This window comes from Tetrahymena thermophila (genome assembly GCF_000189635.1).
Source record: "Tetrahymena thermophila SB210 genomic scaffold scf_8254515, whole genome shotgun sequence".
NCBI classification, from domain to species: Eukaryota; Ciliophora; class Oligohymenophorea; order Hymenostomatida; family Tetrahymenidae; genus Tetrahymena; species Tetrahymena thermophila.
In genome coordinates this window covers 30,112-52,609 of record NW_002476290.1, presented here as the reverse complement: position 1 = coordinate 52,609, position 22,498 = coordinate 30,112, and the positions used below count along the sequence as shown (strand labels likewise).

The following is a 22,498-nucleotide window of genomic DNA, read 5'->3' as shown; positions in this document are numbered from 1 at the left end:
ATGCGTACCCACGGTACATAATTTGATAGAATCCTTAATAAAAGAAACTTAAATATTAGTTTCATCAATTAAATAATTTTATTGCTTAATAATTTACTTATTAAGTAAATACCAAATAAATAAAATAAAAAATTTAATTTATTTAATTTGCTAGAATAATTAGAATTTTGCTTCTTAATCCTAAAAATCGAATAAAAAATAATAAATTGTTAAAAAATATTTTATTTTTGATTAAAAAATAGAATAAGATTAATTTTAAAAATAATTTACTGAAAAATAGATTATACTGATAACTAACTTTCAAGCTAATTCATTAATAATTTGTTTAATTTGAAACTTAAATTTATGTTTTTAAAAAAATGATGAATTCATAATATAAATATACATAAAGTTTAAGTAAAATAATTTTTAGTTTATGCATGTTATAACAAGTTGCTTAATACGAAAAGAGCATGAATACTATATTCATCATAATTTATTTGATCAGTGTTAAATAAAGAAAAAAGAATTTGGAAATTAGTTATATCTTCAATTTTTTGATAGTAATAATTATCAATTTTTAAACTAAAGGTAACAAACACTTGTAGGAATTTGCTAAAAAAAGAATAAATAGGACATTATAAAACTAATTCCACTCTTAAAATGTCTTAGGATAAAATAAAAGGATTTATACAATATTTGAAACCATCGAAGGATATTTAAAACCAGTTTTTCTCAAAGAAAAAAGATTAGCAAAGCTTTTAATGCTACGTATTAAAGAATGATGCTAAAGTGACTCCATATAGAAATCCAAAATGTTTAACACTTGAATGCATTTATTCTTAAGAGGACTTAGTATAAAAATTTACAACTGACGCAGAATATAATGGAAATTTTAAATTTACTTGTTAGTATTGTAATGCTCCTATATATTTAAATGCCTTTTAGCTTGACTCAAATTTATAAAAAATTATTGATGATTCATATCAAAAAAATTAGTCCATTAAAAAAATCACAATTTATAAAAATGGCAAATGGGATCCTGTTTTTGATCAAAGTAAAAATCATTTAAGCATGGTCGATATTCCCGAAGAAGAAAATGAAGACTCTATATTACCGAAAATTGAAGACTACTCTAATTAAGACCTAAATTCTCTAATGGAAAAATACAAAAATGATTGGCCAGCTGATTTTTCTGTAAATTAATTAATAATTATGCTCATTAATTACTTTTTTATTGAACATTCATTACAACTTATAAATCTATAATAAATATTTACCTTCAAGCTATAAATAGAAATACTTAAATATTTTGATTTTAGATAAATGAAATCATTTTAATAAAACTCTATCAAATATTTTATAAAAATAAGTTAGTTAATAATAAATTAATTCATTACAATTTTGCTTTGAAACTTAAATATTGAGAACTTCAAAAAGGCACCATTTATTTTAAACAAATTAAAATAGTAAAGAATAGATTAATATTTTTAATGAAATAACAATAATAAAAAAGAGTTTGTTCTATTTTTCTAGAATTTTAAAAATTAATTTTCATAATTTTAAGTATGAGCCTCTTATTTAGTTTATTTGAATACTAATTTATCAAGTACTTATTTTTTAGTATCATCCATCCATCCATCAATTAATTCAAGTTAAAATTAACAAAAATGTTACAAAATATATTTCAAAAACTTTAATTAAAAGCATTTAATCTTATTGTTAATACTAAAGTTTAAAAATTTTATTTTGTATTTAATTTATATTAAGAGTAAACTTTAAAAGTCATTTCAATCTTTTAAAAAAATTTTTATAAACATAGAAAAATTAAGTTATTTTAATAAAATGAAGAAAATTTTTTAAATTAATTAAAAGGAAACTGCATTTAAGGCATTAGATATGGAAGTACATTTTCGCGATTTGTATTAAATTGTTTTTAAAAATGAGGTTACTATTGATTCTATGAGATTTCTTATGGCTTATATGCAGAATGTAAATTTGAAGGATAAATATAAGTGGAAGATATTTTATATTGGTGTGAATATGCAGAATTTCGATGATAGTGCAAATACAGGTAACTATCAATTTATCCAAGGGTTTGAGAATACTCTAGGAACTAACTATACAGAAAAATGGGAATACATCACTATCTTTTTTTTGTATCAAGGAGTTTGGACTTTACTTATCTATAAGATAAAAGATAAAACCGTCACAGCTTTAAATTATCACGACTTAGATACAACTATGGCGATTTCTAAATTTTTGTTTTCCAAAATATTAAACATTCAACCTGAGATAAATTTTCTTCCAGCATTTGAAATATCAAATTAAAATGAATCGTAATTTAGTGCAAATCTTATTTACTTATTCTACTATAATCTTTTGGTAGAAAAAGACTTCTCTAGTTTAAAAGATCTAAATAAAGAAGGTATAGAAACTTTTAAATAAGAAACATCAACTTTAAAGTGGCTGCTTTTAAAATGCACTGAAAGATATATTGAAAAAAATAATATTTAATTTCATAAAAAGCCTTCGTCAATAAAATAGCCAAGCATCCAAAAGACTCCCTCTATTTCTCAATAACAAACATTAAAGGCACAAAGCTTTTAAAGATAGCCTACTCCAAAATTATAACCAATAATCGAGAAAGAACCTTCTTAAGAGTAACTCATTTCAAACTTTGTCCAATCAAGAGAAAGCATAAGAACTCCAAGTTAAAAAAATTATAATCCTTCTTTGAATTACATCGTAAGTTAAAAATAAAAAAAAGAAATTTTTATCAGTTCTTTATTAATTAATAGACTTATTAAAAACCTTCCCCTTAAGTAATTCAAAAAAATCCTACTCCCTATATTCCTCCCTCTTAAAATTTTAAAGAAGAAGATAATCAAGTTGTCTAGCTATCTAGAGATGACCTTGTAAATTTGCTAGAAAAAGTTAGACAAAATGTATTATATGAAGTAAACAACCCTTAAAAGGATCTAGCAAAATAGTACGTAGAAGACATAAATAAATTTAATGTTGTGTTGGATAAGTTGGATTATATGCAACCAAGCACACTAAAAAACTAATCAATTTTGCTCAGCGGTCAGGAAATGTACAACATTTTAGATAAATTTAGAAATGATTTATATCGTAAAATAGGCTAGGACAGAAAATACGGAATAAACTATATCGATCCAGTAAGATTTTATTTAACAATCACTAAAAGTTTATTTATTTATTTATTCAAAAATAGATGATTGAAAAAGAAGAGGCTGAAAAAAATTAACAGGCCTTTCAATAATTACTGTGGTATTACTACTAGTATAATCCTTAAATGTAAGAGAATTCATTCATTTTGATTACTTTATCAAATCTTATCTAAATTTTATATGATTAATTTAAGGTATAAACAATTAATTGATGAGTATAACCACAGATTTCATAATTAGTTGCTTGAAAAAATGGGGCTAAGTGAGAAATTCTCTTTAAAAAAAATGTAATAATAAATTATAGAAGATTAGTTAAGGAATCAGCAACAACATATTTCGTAGCCTTAATTCAATTTAAATTTAGATAAGAATCCTTAAAATTATGGATCATTAAATAAATCTTCAGATAGGTTGTACAATTCACTTTTAAATAAAAATAATAGTAACGACTATGTTCTATAAAATAGCTTAAATAAGAAAAATAGCATTCTTTTAAGCGGCTAAAATAGTTAGAACATTAATAATAACAATATTAATATGAGCAAAGAGAGTTTAAATAAACAAAGCAGCATTTTATTTAATAATTCATACTAAAAGAACAATAATTTCAATCATTCTTCTTCCTTTTAAAAACCTCCTGGTTACTTTAACAAGTAATGATAATATAAAAATATCAATACTAATTTCATTAATTACAAATATACTGACAATAACTTGGCTTTGATTTAAATATTTTGAGTTTTTAGATTAATATTTATTAAAAAACAATTTACTGAAACAATTTTATAAAATTTTAAATAGTTTAATTATGATCATATATTTTAAAATAATAAATTAATTACATCTAAACTAAAAATTAACTTTAATGTAATTATAGACCAAATGTTCGGCCATATGTCTATTTTCATATTCGGCTTTCAGCATTTATAAATTAAAAAAATCTCATATTCTCATATTCAGTCTATCCCTACTTAAATTAATAAATGCGAAATAAATGTAATTAAAATTATATTTTTTATATTTTAACTATTCTTGTGATAGAAATGCACCAAATATGTTTTTATAATATAAATAAATGTAAACTTTCAATTTTTTGTTAAAAATAAAACTGAATAAATGTTTAAATATCTAATTTTCATTAATAAATAGAATGTTTTTAATGATATACAACTTTTTCAAGTATACCTTTATTTGCAATTAAAATGTACTAATTTTTGCTCAAAAGATAACTAAATGATCTTAAGGTATAACTTTTATATCTAAAATAAAACAGAATAAATGTTTTAAATATCTAATTTTCATTTATAAATAGAATGTTTTTAATGCTATATAAATAATTAAATTTTTTAAAATTTACCTTTATTAGCAATTAAAATGTACTAAATATTTGCTCACAATATAACTAAATAATCTTAAGGTATAACTTTTATATCCAAAATTAAACTGAATAAATGTTTTAAATATCTAATTTTAGTTTATAAATAGATGATATTTAATTGATAACTAATTCAATTTTTTAGCTTTATTGCTAATGAAAATTTACTTAGTATGTGTAAAAATATAATTAAATTATTTTAAATTTATACTGAAATAAAACTAAATAAAAATTTAAATATCTATTACACATTTTTAACAAAAGATGTTTAAAATAAAATATAACTCGTTCAAATTTAGTTATATATTTATTTATTTGTTCTACACTTTAAAAATTTGGAACCATTAAAAAAATTGTATTTTGATTTGTTTTTATTTTATAATTTGCATGAAAATATCATAAAATAGATGAACTTTTTTAATTATCAATCTTATTTTTAGAAAAATTTTTAAACAAATATAATTTGCAGTTATTACTGCATTGAATTTATAAAGTATTAATTGCATAAATATATATTAAAAGTAAGAAGTAATTAAGCCTTTTTTTATTACTTGCAAATTTAGTATAAAAGTAGAATTTATACTAAAGTAACTTTTATAACTAGATAATAAATCGTTTCTTCATTAAAGCTCATAAAGAAAGAAATGTCGATGATTTTTATGAGTAACAGCTAATATTCTGATAAGAAAGATAAGGAAAATTTAAAATATTTTTCTTTTAGGAAACAGTATACATTTTACGAGAGAGAGCGTGAGCGAGAAAGAAATGACAGAATTAGTATAAAATCTCTAATATAGAATGTTAAACTCAAAACAAGAATCAGGAATTTAATCGATAAGTTACCTTCTAGGAGGTTTCACAAGTTAGATGAGTATCATTATAATTTGGTAGGAGACATATCAGAAAAATCTGTGAATACTATTCAAGACAAAGATAATAATTCTAATTTTGAAATTCCTATTTTTATTCACGAGGCTTAAGCAAGCTAAATGAGGAAGTTAAAGAAGTTATAATCATTAATGAATAAGCAGCAACAATAAATAAACACCTTGGATATCTTGAGAGGGATATAGAGAAACTTTAATTTGAGCTGCATTAAACGAGCCATTTAATACACTATTGGAAATTTTCCAATTATAGATCCTAATTCAATTTGGAAGCTTTTTTGGGATTTCTGTATGTGTGTTAAAATACTCATTCTATGCTTTATTTGTTCAGTTAGAATTACAGATATTTATGATAGTATTTCTACTTATGCTGGTGATAACTACACATTAATGGTTGTATTTATTGTTTTGTAGTCTTTAGATATGGTTATATGTGCAAACACTGGATACTATTAAAGAGGAAGACTTGTAAAAACAAGAGAAGACATTATCAAAAAATACATAGTAAAAAATGGATTTACTGATATATTAACCTTATAAGCTATGATTTTTGAGCTTCATAGATGGCATTTAAAAATAGGATAAGACCAAAAGTTTTCATCCTATACAAGTTCGTATAAAACTTATGTTATTGTTTGTATTTTTGAAGCTATCGTTTTATTACTCTACTTCATAAAAGGTATGAGAATCACAAAATTGCTCACTAAGCTTGAAGAGTAATTCTAAGTTACAAGAAAGCAACTCAATTTACTTTAGCTTGTAAAACTATTAGTTTTTGTTTTGATTGTTTCTCATATTTTTGCTTGCATTTGGTTATTTGTTGGCAAGAATAGCGGACTCTCTGTTACTTGGATTACAGCATATAAGCTAGAAAATTAGCCATGGTCGACATAATATATTAGATCATAGTATTATGCATCCGTTACTATGATTACTGTTGGCTATGGTGATACTGTGCCATAAAATGACACTGAAGAGATTATTTGCATGATTGGAATGATGCTTACTTGTGGTGTTTTTGCATATGCAATCAATAGTATTGGAAGTATTTTGAATGAGTTAAATTTAGAGAACGCTAAAAGAAAAGAAAATATGCTGGTAATAAGCCAATATATGAGAGAGAAAAACATCCAACGTAACTTACAAAGTGAGGTTAGAGAATATTTAGAGTATTACTGGAAGGAATGGAACGAAACTCAAATTGAGAAGGAGTAGTAAATAATATCTCAGCTTAGCGATCATCTTAGAAAAGAATTACTTTTTCAAGCAAATAAAACAATTATCCATGAATCAAGCTTATTAACTCATTATTTTAGTGATTTTTTTATTCAAAAAATTATCCACATCATTAAAGAGTTTAAGGCAACACCTAATCAAACGATTGTTTGTAGTCAAGGTCCTGAGAGTAGAAAAGGAGTTGTTTTTTTTGTCGAAAAAGGCGAATTCGATATTTATCACTTTCCTATGTCTAACATAATTAATTAAGATGGTAATAGCAATAACGAAAACAACCAAATGTTAGATCAGAATTAAGCTAATTAGAATAATCCACAGTAATTGCAATTTGCTTAGAACTTAAAATAATATGATTAGCAAAATTTTATGATACTCAAGAAAATAAAAACAATTGGAGTTGGAGAATCTTTTGGTTTCGAGTCCTTTTTTACTGATAATCCTCATAAATTTGTCGTAAAATCAAAAGATTTTTGTAAGTTACTTTACATAGATAGGTAGGATTTTATTGACTTAATGAGACAGCACAGCCTTTAAGAAGATTATGAAAAATTTTGTTTCATACGCGATTCATTGATAAACGACAACAATCTAACTCTCTTAGGAACAAAGTGTCAATCTTGTAAGAAGTTTGACCATTCACTGAATGACTGCCAGTACGTTCATTACATCCCAAATAAACTGAATTTGATTTCGCGCTTTAATGTTTCTACGGATATTATCGAGCGTAGCAAAAAAAAAGAAAGATGGCCTAAAAAAAGACACAGAAATTCACTAACAAATATAGTTTATTATTCAGAGTCAGCTTTAGAATATATTTAAAAAAATCAAGATTATATCGATAGTGTATTAAACTATGAAGAGTATTCATTTGTTAGTTCATTTTCTGATTACTCAGAAGATGATTATGAAAATGAAATTGAATAAAGCAACTCAAGTGATGCTAGTGAAGAAAATAAATTTAAAACTGATGAAGTTTAAGATGAGGAAGATGAAAATGAAGTTAGCTTTTAAAAAAGTCTTAAGCTTTCTGAAGCAGATGCCAATAAAAATTCTGAAAACGCTAAAAAAGATTTACTTATTGACATCTAAAATTTAAATAATGAAGCAAAACATAATTACTAAGATAATTACATAGATAGCGCTGTTAAAAAAAAAATGTCAATAAGAGATCAATCTTTTCATTTAAAAAGCCCTGAGTCTCTTTCATACAAAAAAGCAAGTATTTCAAAGCAAACCTTTAATTCTGAAAAAACTAGCAGCATTATTGATGAAGGATCTCCAAGAAATGAGTATAAAATTCGTTACAGTTAGCTTAACTTGAATTCGGGCAGAATGAGGGCGAAAACGATAAACGATCCTCCTCTAACACCAAATATTATAACTAGATAAAGCAAATAAGAAATTGAATTAAAAGATCATATTTAAAAAAATACCACAAACACTATTCAAGAAGAATAAAGAGAGAGAAGAGCTTCTTAAATAAATAAAATTTAGAAAAGATTGACATTAAATCAAAATACTGGGTTTAATACTTCTGTACCAAGGAAAAGCATTTAATATAACTAAGCATTATGTTTTACACCAAACATAAAAAATCATTAGACGAGCAAAGATTAAAACATAGCTAATCAATAGCAGTCTCATGCGAAGAATTTTGTCTTTAACTTTGTTTAGAACAATGAGCAAAAATAGTAAATGCCTCTAATAATTAAACATATTGAATCAATCCATAATATGTAGCAAAAATAGGATGGATCTAAATTTAAATCCTACTAAAATAGTGAACAATAATTAACTTTAAATAATTAAGCAGAAGGTAAAAAGTCTGATTTAGGTACCTAAAATGATTAATATCAATTGCAACCTAAATAAAATATTGAATTAGCTGTAATTAAAGAAGGTAGCAATCGATGCATTAAACGAAAGGAAAACTAACAATAAGATTCTACCCAAATTTAGCATTAATAAAATGACTACGATTAACAACATTTATTTTATTTGCAAGGCTATCAAAATTATAAAATATTTGACGACTTTGAAAAGATGCATTAATTTAAGTTTTACTATCCCCAGTATAATTATGATAGAATTATAGCTAACTTAAAAAAGAGAAGAGCTTAAATTTTACAAAGATATATTAACAACACCAATAGTAAAGAAATAGAATCCTCATTTATTCAACCTAACTCAAATAGTAAACTTCAGAAAAAGTTAAAACTCTAATTAGGTATCACAAAAACCATCTCAAAATTCCAAAATCAAGTGTAATAAAGTAAGTTTTTTGAAAATACTGCTTTAAAGTAATCATTTTAAGAAAGCTAACAAACTCAAGGTTCACCAAAAAAGAAATCAATAATTGTTAATTCTCCACTCAATTTTAATTCTCAGTTTAACATTAACAATAATCAAAATGTGACTTCTCCAATGAATAATAGTTAAAATGAAGTAGTATCCATATGCACTTCCAACAAAAATAATTTGATTAATGATAACTAGATTACTTCTTATTAAAACCTCAATGAATAAAATAATAATGACGATTATAATTATAATAAAAATGATATATAGCTGCAAACGTTGTCTTAAAATATTGGTTTAAAATCATAAACTGATACTCTCAAAAACTCAATCTTTAATGTAAAATTTGCTCCTCTAATAAAAAAAATAAATTCAAATAAAAAATTATCATTTAAAAAATCTTACTCTATCTCGAGCAACAACTCTCCTAAAAATAATAGCTAATAAAACTGATAAAGTATTCTAAATATAAAAAATGTGTTTCAAAACAATAAAAATGCTCAACATAAATTCTCAGAAATCTAAGAAATCTAGTGAAATTTATTTATTTACTAAATCCAAAATAATTATAAATATTCTTAATTTTAAAAAGTTTTTTTATTTGGTTATGATATCAGGGTTCACATACATATAGCTTATTTATAAAATATTTCAAAAATAATAAAAATAAACAAATAACTATCTTTTTGTAGCAAGCAAAATTAATTAGAAAAATGAGCATATTTAATTTAAAATTAGCAATGATATAATTAAATCACTTAATAAATAAATTAGATAAATTACTTTGTAAATTTAATTTATAAAACATTCTACATAATTGTGTGATTTTGTTTTTTTGAATTAATTTAAATATTTTTAATAATTTTAATACAAATCATGATTTATTTATTTGATTGAGAGAAGAATTAATTATATGAATTTATTAACAAAAATTATAAATGATTATTTATATTATTTTTTAATGTTCAATTATTTTTTCAGTTCTTAAATTAGGAAAATTTTTATGCAGGAGGAGGAATTATATGTGAACCTTGATTTATTTAAGGTATTTGATTGGTAGAAATCGATTACTAACTAAGTGATTGGCGTTTTTAATTTTTAAAAGAATTTACTGCATGAGAAAAGTTTTCATTAGCTATTCCAAAGAATAACGATCTTCTCTTAGAATTTGAGCCAGAATTAGAGCGACTTCTTTCAGAATTTAATTCTTCTTCACTTTATTCTTATCTTGTATTGTGCATCAAACTTTATTTAGCAAATTTAGAATTGAGAATTCTTCTTTTAAATTGTTGGTCTCTGCTTAAATGCTCTAGAGAATTAAATAGTTAATAATTGGCTTTTGCTTTCTTTATTTTTTATTTTTTCATTTATTTTAGTTTTTCTTAAGAAACCTTGTTGAGCTCATTTTGAATAAATTAAATATTATTTTCAGGGAAGTATTTACTGTAGTTTTTCATAGTATCGAAAATTATTTCCTGAATTAATTCTTAATTATACATGTTGTTGCTATTAATTAAATCATCTGAATTCCTAATATTAAGTGGATATTACTAAGGTATTTAAGGTGAAGCAGGATTGTGCAGTTAATATTTTGAAATAAGTGGAGAGTTTTAAATTTAATTATGCTTATTTTCTTCAATATAGTCATGCATTAAAAGCAATGGAGAGTGTTTGTCAAAAACAACAGATTTCCTGCTCATTGCATTTATCTAACTATGAGATTATCCTTTGGTTTCTTCAAATTTCATAAGTAAATTAGAAATCATTTACTTTAACTATTCAATCTATGCACTTTCATGACTTTGTATGTGATTGTCAGTTCCTACTTTTTTTTAACTCATAATTGAAGAAGTTGGTGAGTAATCTTTTTTTAAGCTCTTAATTCCTTTATGAGTGAATCTCTGATTATCTTCTACATGAGTTGGATTACTAAATTAACTAGCATTCGAAGCTATTTTATTCATTAGTTTGTTATTTGCGCCAAATATCTAACCACCTTCACTATTAATCTCCACTAACTTTTTTTTAGCCTTCAAAATAAGTGGAGAGCTTACATCAGTAGCTCCCATATCGTATCCATGCTTTTAAACATTTTTCCAAAACTTTTCTCTTTTTATAGCTTTTTAATCAATTTAATCAGGATTACCAATTTATTATTTATCTTTATTGTAAAGACTTCCAATCATAAGATTCCTATTTGATTTTCCTAGCTTAGTTAATGGATGCTGGTCTCCGAGCTATTAATTTGTAGCAATATTTGAGTTAGTAAAACTTGGCTTTGAATTAGTGTTCTAAGTTTAAATACTATTCACCATAAAGTTGCTTTGAAAATGTTAAACAGATTGTCTTTAATTAGCATTTATAAGCTGATTCACAATTGGTTTAGCATGATTTAATTCAATAGAAGTTTAATGAGTTACTTATTTTCTCTAAACTGGTAGTCTTTTATAGTTACCAATATCAGGTAAATCTTCTTAGATTGTTTATTAACTCTCTTTTTACAAATTTATTTTTTCTATTGGTATTCTCATATTAAAAATCTTCTTTTCTTGTTCATTTTAAGAGAATTATTTTTAGTTTTAATCTAAATTTTAAATAATTTTGCTTTTGTTTTCTACCTTATTATCTTTAATAGGTTCTACTAAATTCTATCTAAGAATGGCCTTTTCATCAAATTATTTGTTTTATAATTTATTATGTTAAATTGTTAATCCATTTACTTTTTATTAAGCTTATTTTATATCTTAGCTTTCATTTAAACTAGTATTTTCTAATAATCCCCTTTCAGTTTCTCCACCATTGTTTTGAATAAAGTCGTCTTCCAATTTCATAGCTTAAGAACGTCTGTTGCTATTAGATACAAACTTTGGAGACTGATTTTTAGCATAAATTCCTTCTATATCATCAAATCTTTAGATATCAAATACACATAAAAGATTCATTTCATTTTAGTTAGTTTCATCTTTCTGAATCTGTGGAAGAGATTTGTCACTCTCACTCATATTAAGCATATCTCCCATGAGTATTTTGCTCTTTGTAAAGTTTGATTATAGGTCTAAAGAAGCATTCGTATGCTAATGACTTTCAATTTAATTAAAAGTCTAAATACCTCTATAATTTTCACCATTTAATGATTTTGTTTCATTAGAAATAATGTCACTAATAATATGATTATTACTACTTCCGATTTTTTCTTTTATAGTATTTGATTATTTTCTGGGTTTTTAATTATCTTTATTATCTTAAAGTTGTTATTCAGAGGCTAAAGGAATTTATATTTCTCTATTAGAAGCTGGGATATTAACTTTCATATTCCAATAACTCTACCTTCTTATTAATTTCTCAGAATCCTGCTTGAAAGTAAAATTAAAACTGTTGGCTTAATTAGGTCCTAGAGATACATCTATAAAATTCTAAGATTAACACAACTTCAATTAATTATTTGCAATATCTTACTCTTTTTTCCTTTCAATTAATTATAATTAATCTTCCTTTTAGTGGTGTTTAAATTCTTACTCTTTTAAAATAAATTTTAAATAAATTAGATTTTTATCTTTATTTTTATTTAAATAATTTTAATTAAAGACAAAAAAAATTATTTTTTGTAAATTCTTAAAGATAAAAATTAATTTAAAGAAAATAAAAAAACTTTTAGAAAAAATTAAAAAATATTTATAAGTATTTTACCTTGCTAAAAGATTGAATTGTGAGGATTTAATTTAATTTTTTAGGTTGACTGAATCTTCTAGCAAACACTTAATTCAGTATCGATTTCTGAATTAACCTTTTTGAGCTTAGATATTGGTGAAGGGTTAGCTTCACTTAAATTGAAATCATCACGTTCTTTGTTTGCTTAAGAAATAACTTATTATGCTTTATTACTTGAAGGTTCTTCAATTAAATGTGTCTTTAAACTAGCATCTCTAGAAGAAAAAAAATAATTTAAAATTTTAATAAAACAAAAGAAATAAATATAATTACATGTTATTAACAGAATTGAGATTGCTGACTATTTTAGAATCGTTTTGGTTTGCTTAATTCTATTACTTTTCATGATTATAAAATACAGCAGTTTATTATAGCTAATTAGAACTGTTTGTATTGGGTAATTGACTGAATATAGTTAACACATGATTCTTATCTACATGATCTAAGGCTTCTCTGCTATCACTGTAGCTATCACTATTACTATCATCACTTATTTCATCTTCGCTAACACTTTACAGCCAGTCTTATTCTAGCAAAAAACTCTCATTTTATTCTATAAACTTAATGCCATCTCTAAATGTCTAATCCATTTCTTTTAAAGTGTGGTATCTTTTTTTAATTAAAAATATAATTTTAATTAATTATTTTATCAAAACATTTTAAAAAATACTTAGTAAAATTTCTTTTCTTCTATCTTCTGACATGATGAGTTGATGTAAAATTATATTTCTTAATTATCTCTTGCTGGTTTGGAGCATAATGAATTGCAGGGCATTCTAAAAAGAAGTGGTCTTTACTACTACATCCAAAACAAGACTAATCAATCCCACTGTTTTTAGAATTAAACATGAGTTAATCTTTCAACATACAAAACCTTTCATAATCATCACTAAACTATTTTAAAGTTTCAATGAAATCACTTCTCTTAATCACCAAAAACTAACTGAATTCCATGCATCGAATACTTTATTTTCTTGTCAACCCTGTAAAAAACCCATAAGTCCCGAAGTACTGCCCCTTTTCAAGAATCATTATAGACTTAGTGGCTAAAGTACCTTTTTTGAATGGTAAAAATGCATTTTTATTAATTTAAATTTTTGTTAAAAATATTAAAATTGAAAAAACAGTAAGAAGATTTGGTTTTGTCTTTTATTAAAATGATTAAAAAGACTTTCTTAAATTTTATAATAATAATAATAGAAAGATCTCTCTCATTCAAATTAGTGAAATTATTTTTAAAATGAATTTACACTAAAAAATTAAATTTTTAATTTGCTGAACAAAATAAATAAAATTTGTTTTGTTTTTTTTACCATCTGGATGAAGCTATTTAATGAATACTTCTACTCTCCCCTTTTAGATGAAGTAAATACTACAATCATCCTATTCATCTTCTTTCATAATAATTTATTCTGGATGGCATCTTTGTTCTTAAATAATTCCACAAATTTTATCATTTATAAATTTGCTAAAATTTTGATGAAAAATTGGATTGTCCTTTAATACTATCTTGTTAGCTTCTACTTTTAGCTCTTTTTTAAGACTTTCAGGCAGCTAGCAAATAATTTTCTATTCTTTTTCTGTTAAATTACCTCTTTCTTCATCCCAGTAATAACTCAAATACTCTTTGATATTATTTCTCAGTTGAGAACTGATATTTTTTTTCTCCATATAATTGTTAATTGTATAAAAATTCTCCTTAACTATCTAAGCGTGTCTGAAGAAATCTTAAAAAATGTTTCCTATTGAATTAACTCTATATTTTAAAAGTATTTGTTGTATTTGTCTTAAGATAAAGTAATTAATTTGTTTGTTTGTATGATTATAGAAAGAATTTACTATGATTAATAAAATTAAGAATATTGACGAGAAAAAATTAAAATTTTTGAAAATTCTAACTAAATTCAGAATGTAAAAATAACAATTTACCATTTGAAAAATTACAATCTTAATTGTAAATTAAAAATAGTAAAGACAATTTGATATTTCTTTGATTCAAATAAAAGCGTGTGTTTTTTTTTTGGAATCAATTCTAATAAAATTTTATCTATTTTAAATGGGGGAAATTAAAAATAATTGATTTTCATTTTTCTGTTTTTTCAAATTATTTGACAATTCTTAGAATTTAATTTAAAAAGCTTAATTCATATACATATAGGCGAAAATACAGCATGCTACTAAGATAGTTCCTATAGATAGTATACGTTCATAGTTATTTACAGGATAAATATCACCGTATCCAACTGTAACCATTGTTACAGTATTAAAATAATATGCTTTCACATACAGGTCTAACCATTAAGGAGACCACATATCATCTAATTTATCAGTCAGAAACCATTTGTATTACTAATTAGACTACAATCCTTCAAACATCCAAACACATGCACCAAGATGAGCAACAAATAAAAGCACAAAAAGAAGCTTTAGAAGCTCTACAATATTAGTAGTTGTTGGTCTTAATAGAAACTACTCTTCTAGCTTTTTGAATATCTTTGAAAAGTCTCCAAATTTTATAAAAATTAGCAAAGTAAGTATAGAAGGAAAGAAAGAATAACTACTTTATGGAATAGTAAAGAAAAAGGGCACTATTGAAATAATATCCACAAATAATTAATTTTTTAAATAGAATTAAAGTATTGTGAATCTGTTTGTCACAATTTAACCTTTCGAGAAATATCCTGTATTAATGGAAACAATAGTATCTACAACTATCAATACTAAACAGACATAAAGTAAAGTTTATTCGACAATTTATGTTATAGGAGATGAAACAGCAATATGAATAGGTGCTGCAAAAAAGAATAGCAAAAGAGAAAGACTGATTAAAAAATCCCAAAACAACTTCAAAGGATTTGAAGGATTAAAAACAGGGATAAAGTCAACTGAATTTTAAAAATACGATTGTATGCGTTTTTTTAAATGATGACACCTTAAAGTTTTTCTGCAACATTCAGATACTCTATTAAAAAGCCTAGGTAACTCTTCTTCTTAGTTCTAATTGTAACCATATTTTTCTTTAAACGTTTCTTTCTTATGATGATAAACGCTTTTGTCTCCAATCAGCTCATATTGCAAGCTAGTTAAATTAGCATATGAATATTTTTTTTTAATTCTCTCCATCATTTTGCGAATTTAAACGACTGACCAAAATGAAAATTAGTTAATTGATGGCTTCTAGGTATTGTTTCTTTTAAATAAGCTTTAATTCATATTTTATGTATTACTATGCTTATAATTATTAGCATTAGGTGTAACATTTATTTTATGATTATACCTATTGAAAGATTCGCTGATAACGCTGTTTTCTGAATCCTTAAGGCCTAATCCAATCTATCTTTAAATGCTAGATTTAGCATTCTTGCTCTTTTAAGATTTTGCTAATTCATTTTGATTTGTTTCTAACTTGTTTAAGTCTTTTTGAGACTCCAACGATTGCTATAAATTAGATCCTGCTGTAAACTAAATATTATGATATTCGCTTGTACCTGCCCTCATAGTTGTCAATATATTCTCTGTTTTTTCATTTTAACTATTCACTCTCATTAATTACCTATTTTTACTTATTTTCTACTTTCTAAAATTAAGATTTCAAAAAAAATAATTAGAGTTATGCTATTTTACTAAACAAAAAGAACGTAAAATTAATTATATAAGTATTATCATATTAAGTAAATAAAATCAACGTAAACGAAATACTTCTAAATTTTTAGCACTAAAAAATGTAGTTTCCAAATATAAAAACAAATACCATCAAATAAATATGTATTTTTTATTTTTGAAACATTCAAAAATATTAATTTATTTTATATTGATATTAATTTATTAAAAGTAGTTATATATTTTTCCTCTAAAATGAGTAAGTAAGAAAGTAATATTTGTTGAAAATTTATGATGAGCATTATTAATTTAATATTTACTATATTATATTAGCAAGCAAGCATATAAAAAATTAAATTTCTAAAATAATTTCTAAATATAAAAATTTAAATAAACCTAAATTTTAAATAAATTAAATAATTAAATTTGAGAGCTTGCAATAGATTAAACTAATAAGTATACAAGTTTGAAATCTTAATAACTATGGTAGTAGAAAATTAAACAGCTGAATTTGCTTTTAAATTTTGTTTGAATTGATTTAAATAAAATCATTTATTTGATAGATATTACAAATAATTTAATTATGAATAAAAAGCAGAAGAAATTAACTTAATCAAATAAATATAAATATATGAAAATAGAATATTTTTTATATAAATTTGTAAATTTATATAAAATTGCTAATAATTTTAAGTGAATAATTTGTAAATTTACTGTTTATGTAAAAAAGTAGACGTTTTTGGCAAGAATATTACTTAGAAATTGTTTAATATCAACATTTGAAAGTAGGCATTAAGGTTTTAAATTAAAAAATATTGTATCTTAATTATATTGTATTTTTTATCGCTTTTTTAGAATGACCAATACATACATAGTCATTAATTAATAGATAAACAAAAGGTCAATACAATTTTTAACAAAAATAATTAACTTTCTTAATAAATAAACAAATCATAAAATAATATCAATTATTGACGCCTTTCACAATAATTTAAGGATTAAATTAATTTAAGGGAATATAATAGCTGTGAAGCTCTCAATCAGTATTTGTATTCAAAATATTCAGGCATGATAAGGGCTGAACAATACCAAGAAAAAGAGTGAGAATAAAAATTAATATATTAGTTTTGCATTCAATAAAAATGCTGAACTTTTTACGATTATGAGATGTTTTTTGCTTTTTATAATTGAATTTAAGTTTTCTCTTTCCTATGAAAAGATCATTTTTAATATTTTGATAATAAATCATTTTAATTTTGTTAAATTTCAAATTATTATCTTTCTATTTATAAAAAATAGTCGCATATTGAATTAATCAAATAATGAACTGGGTATTAAAAGGGGAGCTAATTTCGTACTTTATCAAAACATTTAGGAAGAGGGATTGATTTAGTAAATTATACCCCTAAAGTAAGCCACCCTGTCCCTATATTTCACATACTTTTTATATGTTATTACACTTGGATTCTTTTATTTGATTCTGAGATGGAAATTTAATTGGAAAATCTTTCTTCAATATAAAGAAGTATAAATCGAATAAGCTGACTATGTAGCAATATATGGTCCAGGTAAAAAAATGAATAAGAAATTAAAATTATAATTTATTTTATGTAAATTACTAAAATAGACTTTGATATTTAGATTGAATAGCTTCAGATTATAATGCCTCAAGGTAGGAGACTTAAGGTAACTAACTAACACACATAAATATTTAATTTCTAAATATCAATTAAAAAGCAAAATTGATTTCCCTTTAAAATAAAAAAACGAATAACAAACAAACATACAAACATTCTTACAATATCTTTTGAATAAATTTTTAAAAATTATTTTTTTATTTATTTTGAAGTTTATAAAGTTTAAAGACTTATTACATCAATTTTAATGCAATAAATTAATAAATTATTGAGGATATTTAAGTTTTATAATTTACAAAAGATTCAATATTATTTTTATAATTTAGATGTTTATGTATCGCTATTATCGTTATGCATTTTATGAAGAGTTAAATCAGATAATGCCATTAAGTGATTAAGTGAGTTAATTTACTAATAAGCAACTCATCTCTTAATTTTAGGGTGGACTTAGTGAAGGCTAGGTTGTTGAAACAATTAAAAAAAATGGTTTAAACTCAACTGATATTCCAGAAAGAAGCGCTTTTAGAATTATTATTGATGAAATACTTTCTCCTTTTTACATTTTTTAGATATTTAGTATAAGTCTGTGGTATTATGATGAATATCGTATTTATGCATCTGTTATTCTCTTTTCTTCTGTTGTCAGTATTTTTTTGGAAGTGAGAGAGGCTAAAAGAAATATTAGAAAGCTTAAAGAAATAAGTCATCAATCAGGGGAGTTTAATGTTCTTAGAGATAATTAAATTTAAATCATAGATTCCAGACAAATAGTATTTGGAGATACTGTCTATTTAGAAGAGGACCACGTTGCTCCTTGTGATTTAGTAATAATCGAAGGAAGTGCAATTGTAAATGAAGCCATGTTAACAGGAGAAAGTATTCCTGTCATAAAAACTCATATTGAAAATGTTGATTCATTATTCATAGAAAATAAACAAACTATAATTTATGCAGGAAGCAAGCTTCTATCTCAAAATCATCTAAGAACACAAGCTATTCGTATTTCGTTTGAGACTTTAAAAGGCAATTTAATAAGATCAATTATGTACCCAAAAAAACACAGCCAACTGTCATTTTATGCTGATTCTATTAAATTCATTTTAGTGTTAGCCTCAATTGCATTTTTAAGTTTCCTTATATCAGTGCCTTCTTTCATTGTTGCTTACAATAACGGTTATATGGAAATATCTGAAATAATAGTTAGAGCGTTAGATCTCATCACAATCAGTGTTCCACCAGCACTTCCAACTGCGCTTTCCTTTGGAATTTCTTTTGCCCTAAAAAGGTAACACAAAATTTTTATTCAAATTCTGATTTATTTGTAATTATTTAAAATATAGACTTAGCTAGAGCTAAATTTTTTGTGTAAATCCTCAAAAAATTAATGTTTGTGGTAAGGTTAAGACTGTTTGCTTTGATAAAACAGGAACACTTACTGAAGAAGGACTAACGTTTAAATGTATTAAGGTGTGCAACAAAGCTAAATTTGAAGAAGCTGATATAGAAAATCTCTCTTCAGAGTAAGAAAATGAATATAGTGAAATGCAAAAAATAATTACAGCTTCATGTCACAGCATCATGCTGCTAAAAGGATAGATGTTAGGAGATCCTATGGATATAGAGATGTTTAAGTAAACAAATTATTCCATTTAAGAATCAGAACCAAATTAAAAAGAATAAGGACTGCCTATAATTGCTTAAATTACCAAAGAATCATCTTAGAGCTAAATTAAATTAATCAAAAGATTCTAATTTGAATCAGAGTGTTAAATGATGTCAGTCCTCGCTATTTATAACAATCAAAAGTTTGTTTTATCAAAAGGTAAATCAAATAAATAAATAAATTAATTTTTTTTACTTTAATTCTATTTTTATGCTAATTTTAACATTAATATTTTTCAAATAACTTTTTATGTTTAAGTAATAATTAAAAAGTAATATTTTTACTCTATTTAAGTAATCAAGCTGAGTTAAAATAAATAAATAAATCTAAAAAATATTTATAAATTATGAAAATTAAGGTTCTCCTGAAAAGATTGAGAGTATTTGTGAGAAATGGAGCATTCCTTAAAATTATGAGGAAGTTCTTTAGTAATATACTTTAAAGGGTTACCGTGTGATTGGTTTAAGCTTTAAAGAGCTGAAAGAGATTGATTTAGAATAGGAGAGAAATAGTTTTGAACAAAAGTAAGTGTTTGCTGGCTTTTTGATATTTGAGAATAAGCTAAAAACTGTTACAAGTGAGCACATCTAATTATTAAAATCGAAGAGTATAATTGTAATAATGATAACAGGTGATAACGCATTAACTGCAACTTAAGTGGCCAAGAACTGCTCAATAATAAAAGCTGAAACTCCTATACAGATACTAGACTATTCTATAACAACAAAAGTTACCACTTTAAACAACCAATAAATTTAATTGAGGAAAGAAAGCGATCTCGAACCTTTATTGAATTAAGATTTAACAATCACAGGAAATTTTTTTGAAAAATACATGAATCCTCTTAATTAGGAAACTAATCTTACTCTCTTGATGGGTATCCTAACTCATGCTAAGGTTTATGCAAGAATGAAACCAGATTAAAAACAATAGCTTATTTCACTACTTCAAAGACAAGACCCAATCAATTATACTTTTGTAGCTATGTGTGGTGACGGAGCAAATGATTGTGGAGCTCTTAAAGATGCAGATATGGGTGTCTCTCTAAGTGATACTGAGGCTTCAATAGCAGCATCTTTTACTAGTAAAATTCAAAATATTAGTTGTATAGAAAAAATCCTGAGAGAGGGAAGAGCATCACTTGTAACTTCATTCTAATGCTTTAAATATATGGCGCTTTATAGCTTAATCTAATGTACAACAACAACTATTTTATATGTCTGTAATAGTATCCCAAGTGACATGTAATTCCTATATTGGGATTTGTTCATTATATTACCACTAGCTTTTATGCTTGGCCTTACAGAAGCTTCCGATCAACTGACTCACAAAACACCAACAGCCAATTTAATCTCTCACGAAGTTATTACTTCAGTTGTAGGATAGACATCCATTCAAATTATATTCTAAGTAATTAACCTAAAAATAAATTTAAGAGAATAATTTATGAAATTAAAAACGTTTGAACGAATTTAATTTAAATCAATTTATGAAATAAAAATAGTTTGAATTGAATTTAATATTAATAATTTTATTTAAAATTTAATTCAAAATTTGTATAATTAGATTATAGCTGTAATGGTACTTAAGGGTTAGGATTGGTATATAGATAGTGTAGATATGTATGATAAGAGTGAAATTGAGAGCTTAAAAACCGTCAGTGAATGCTATGACTCAACAGTAAAACAGACTAATTAATTATTAAGTTATTTATCTAAAAATGCAAATAATATTTTTTTTAAAAATAAAAAAGACTTTGTTCTGGGTTACTAATATTCAGTACATAGCTGTAGTAATTTCTTTTTCGATTGGATCAGTTTTCAAAAAGCCATTTTATACCAATTTATGCTTTACACTATTCTTTATTGCTATATTGTTTTTGTCTGTACTTACAATATTCTGGACTTAAGATGATTTCAAGAGCTTTTTCGATGTAAATAAAATTAAAATAAATAAATAAATAAAAAAATTATATTTTTTTGTAAAAGATTAAAGATTCTGTTGAAAAAAAAGGCAAAACAATTTCAGTAATGCCTTATAATTGGAGAATATTTATTGGCATCTACTGTCTTGCTAATATGACAATCACATTGTTATATGAAAAATATGCTCTTCCATATTTAGTAAATTCCATGAAAAGTAACTTGAAAAAGGAAAATCACAAAAAGAAAGACACTCCTGAAAGATAAATTAATAACAGTCCACAATTAAATGAGTATCCTTAAGAAAGCAATCCAAATTAAAATAATATAAATAACCTAAATAACAGCTAATAAGTGGCTATTTAGATAGGATAGTAAGATATGTAGATTTGAAACTAATCTAGAAGTATTGGTTTTAACTATCTTAATAGCGCTTGTTATTTTAATATTTCAATTAAATAAAGTATTTGAATATTTATTTGCAAATTAAATTATATTTTTATGAATTAATTCTAAATTATTTTTATTTTGTATTTAATTCTTGATATTTTTTACTTATATTAAATATATTAAATTTTAAATGTTTTCTAAATAATTAAAATAATTTCAATTTACTTTAATTTTGATTTGTTAACAAAAATTTTTAATAAATTTTTTAATTTTAAAAATTGTAGTGAATTTAAAATAATTTAAAAAGTGACTTTTAATTAATAGAAATATAGTTTAAATATTTTACTTTTTTTTAGACTGATAAACAAAGCAAAGCTTGAATAACTAATAGCTTTTTATTAAGTATTAAAAATATTAATCACCTTTAAAAACTATTTTTATCTTTTTAATTGTATTTGCACTATTTAAAAGGCTAAATAAAGATCTAGTTGTTTCATAATTTAATTTATTTATTTATTTTGGGTTTTTATAAATTAAAAATAAACTTGAAAATAACAAATTATTTTTGATAACTTTAAATGAACAAAAATTTTTTATATTAAAAAAAAT

The 22,498-nt window shown here is 23.9% G+C and overlaps 4 protein-coding genes across 4 annotated transcripts; 3 read left to right on the top strand and 1 right to left on the bottom strand. All coding sequences in view use genetic code 6, as the record gives it.

Moving 5' to 3' along the window:
- Nucleotides 1–642: 642 nt before the first annotated feature.
- On the top strand, nucleotides 643–3,833 carry TTHERM_00721300 (hypothetical protein; the record flags this gene model as incomplete). Its single annotated transcript, XM_001031862.2, has 5 exons — nucleotides 643–1,176; nucleotides 1,855–2,727; nucleotides 2,781–3,161; nucleotides 3,218–3,300; nucleotides 3,368–3,833. 5 exons carry the CDS (start codon nucleotides 643–645, stop codon nucleotides 3,831–3,833), a joined length of 2,337 nt encoding a protein of 778 aa, XP_001031862.2.
- A 1,359-nt stretch (nucleotides 3,834–5,192) lies between these two features.
- Nucleotides 5,193–9,422, top strand: TTHERM_00721290 (cyclic nucleotide-binding domain protein; the record flags this gene model as incomplete). Its single annotated transcript, XM_001031861.2, has 1 exon — nucleotides 5,193–9,422. The coding sequence occupies one exon, from the start codon at nucleotides 5,193–5,195 to the stop codon at nucleotides 9,420–9,422; it is 4,230 nt and encodes a 1,409-aa protein (XP_001031861.2).
- Nucleotides 9,423–9,946: 524 nt separating this feature from the next.
- Nucleotides 9,947–16,223, bottom strand: TTHERM_00721280 (cyclic nucleotide-binding domain protein; the record flags this gene model as incomplete). Its single annotated transcript, XM_001031860.2, has 6 exons — nucleotides 9,947–12,486; nucleotides 12,657–12,892; nucleotides 12,951–13,286; nucleotides 13,348–13,732; nucleotides 13,991–14,433; nucleotides 14,830–16,223. The coding sequence occupies 6 exons, from the start codon at nucleotides 16,221–16,223 to the stop codon at nucleotides 9,947–9,949; spliced, it is 5,334 nt and encodes a 1,777-aa protein (XP_001031860.2).
- Nucleotides 16,224–17,345: 1,122 nt separating this feature from the next.
- On the top strand, nucleotides 17,346–21,892 carry TTHERM_00721270 (E1-E2 ATPase family protein; the record flags this gene model as incomplete). Its single annotated transcript, XM_001031859.2, has 9 exons — nucleotides 17,346–17,377; nucleotides 17,577–17,845; nucleotides 17,905–17,963; nucleotides 18,241–19,199; nucleotides 19,255–19,736; nucleotides 19,936–20,987; nucleotides 21,144–21,257; nucleotides 21,331–21,510; nucleotides 21,566–21,892. The coding sequence occupies 9 exons, from the start codon at nucleotides 17,346–17,348 to the stop codon at nucleotides 21,890–21,892; spliced, it is 3,474 nt and encodes a 1,157-aa protein (XP_001031859.2).
- Between the last annotated feature and the right edge of the window lie 606 nt (nucleotides 21,893–22,498).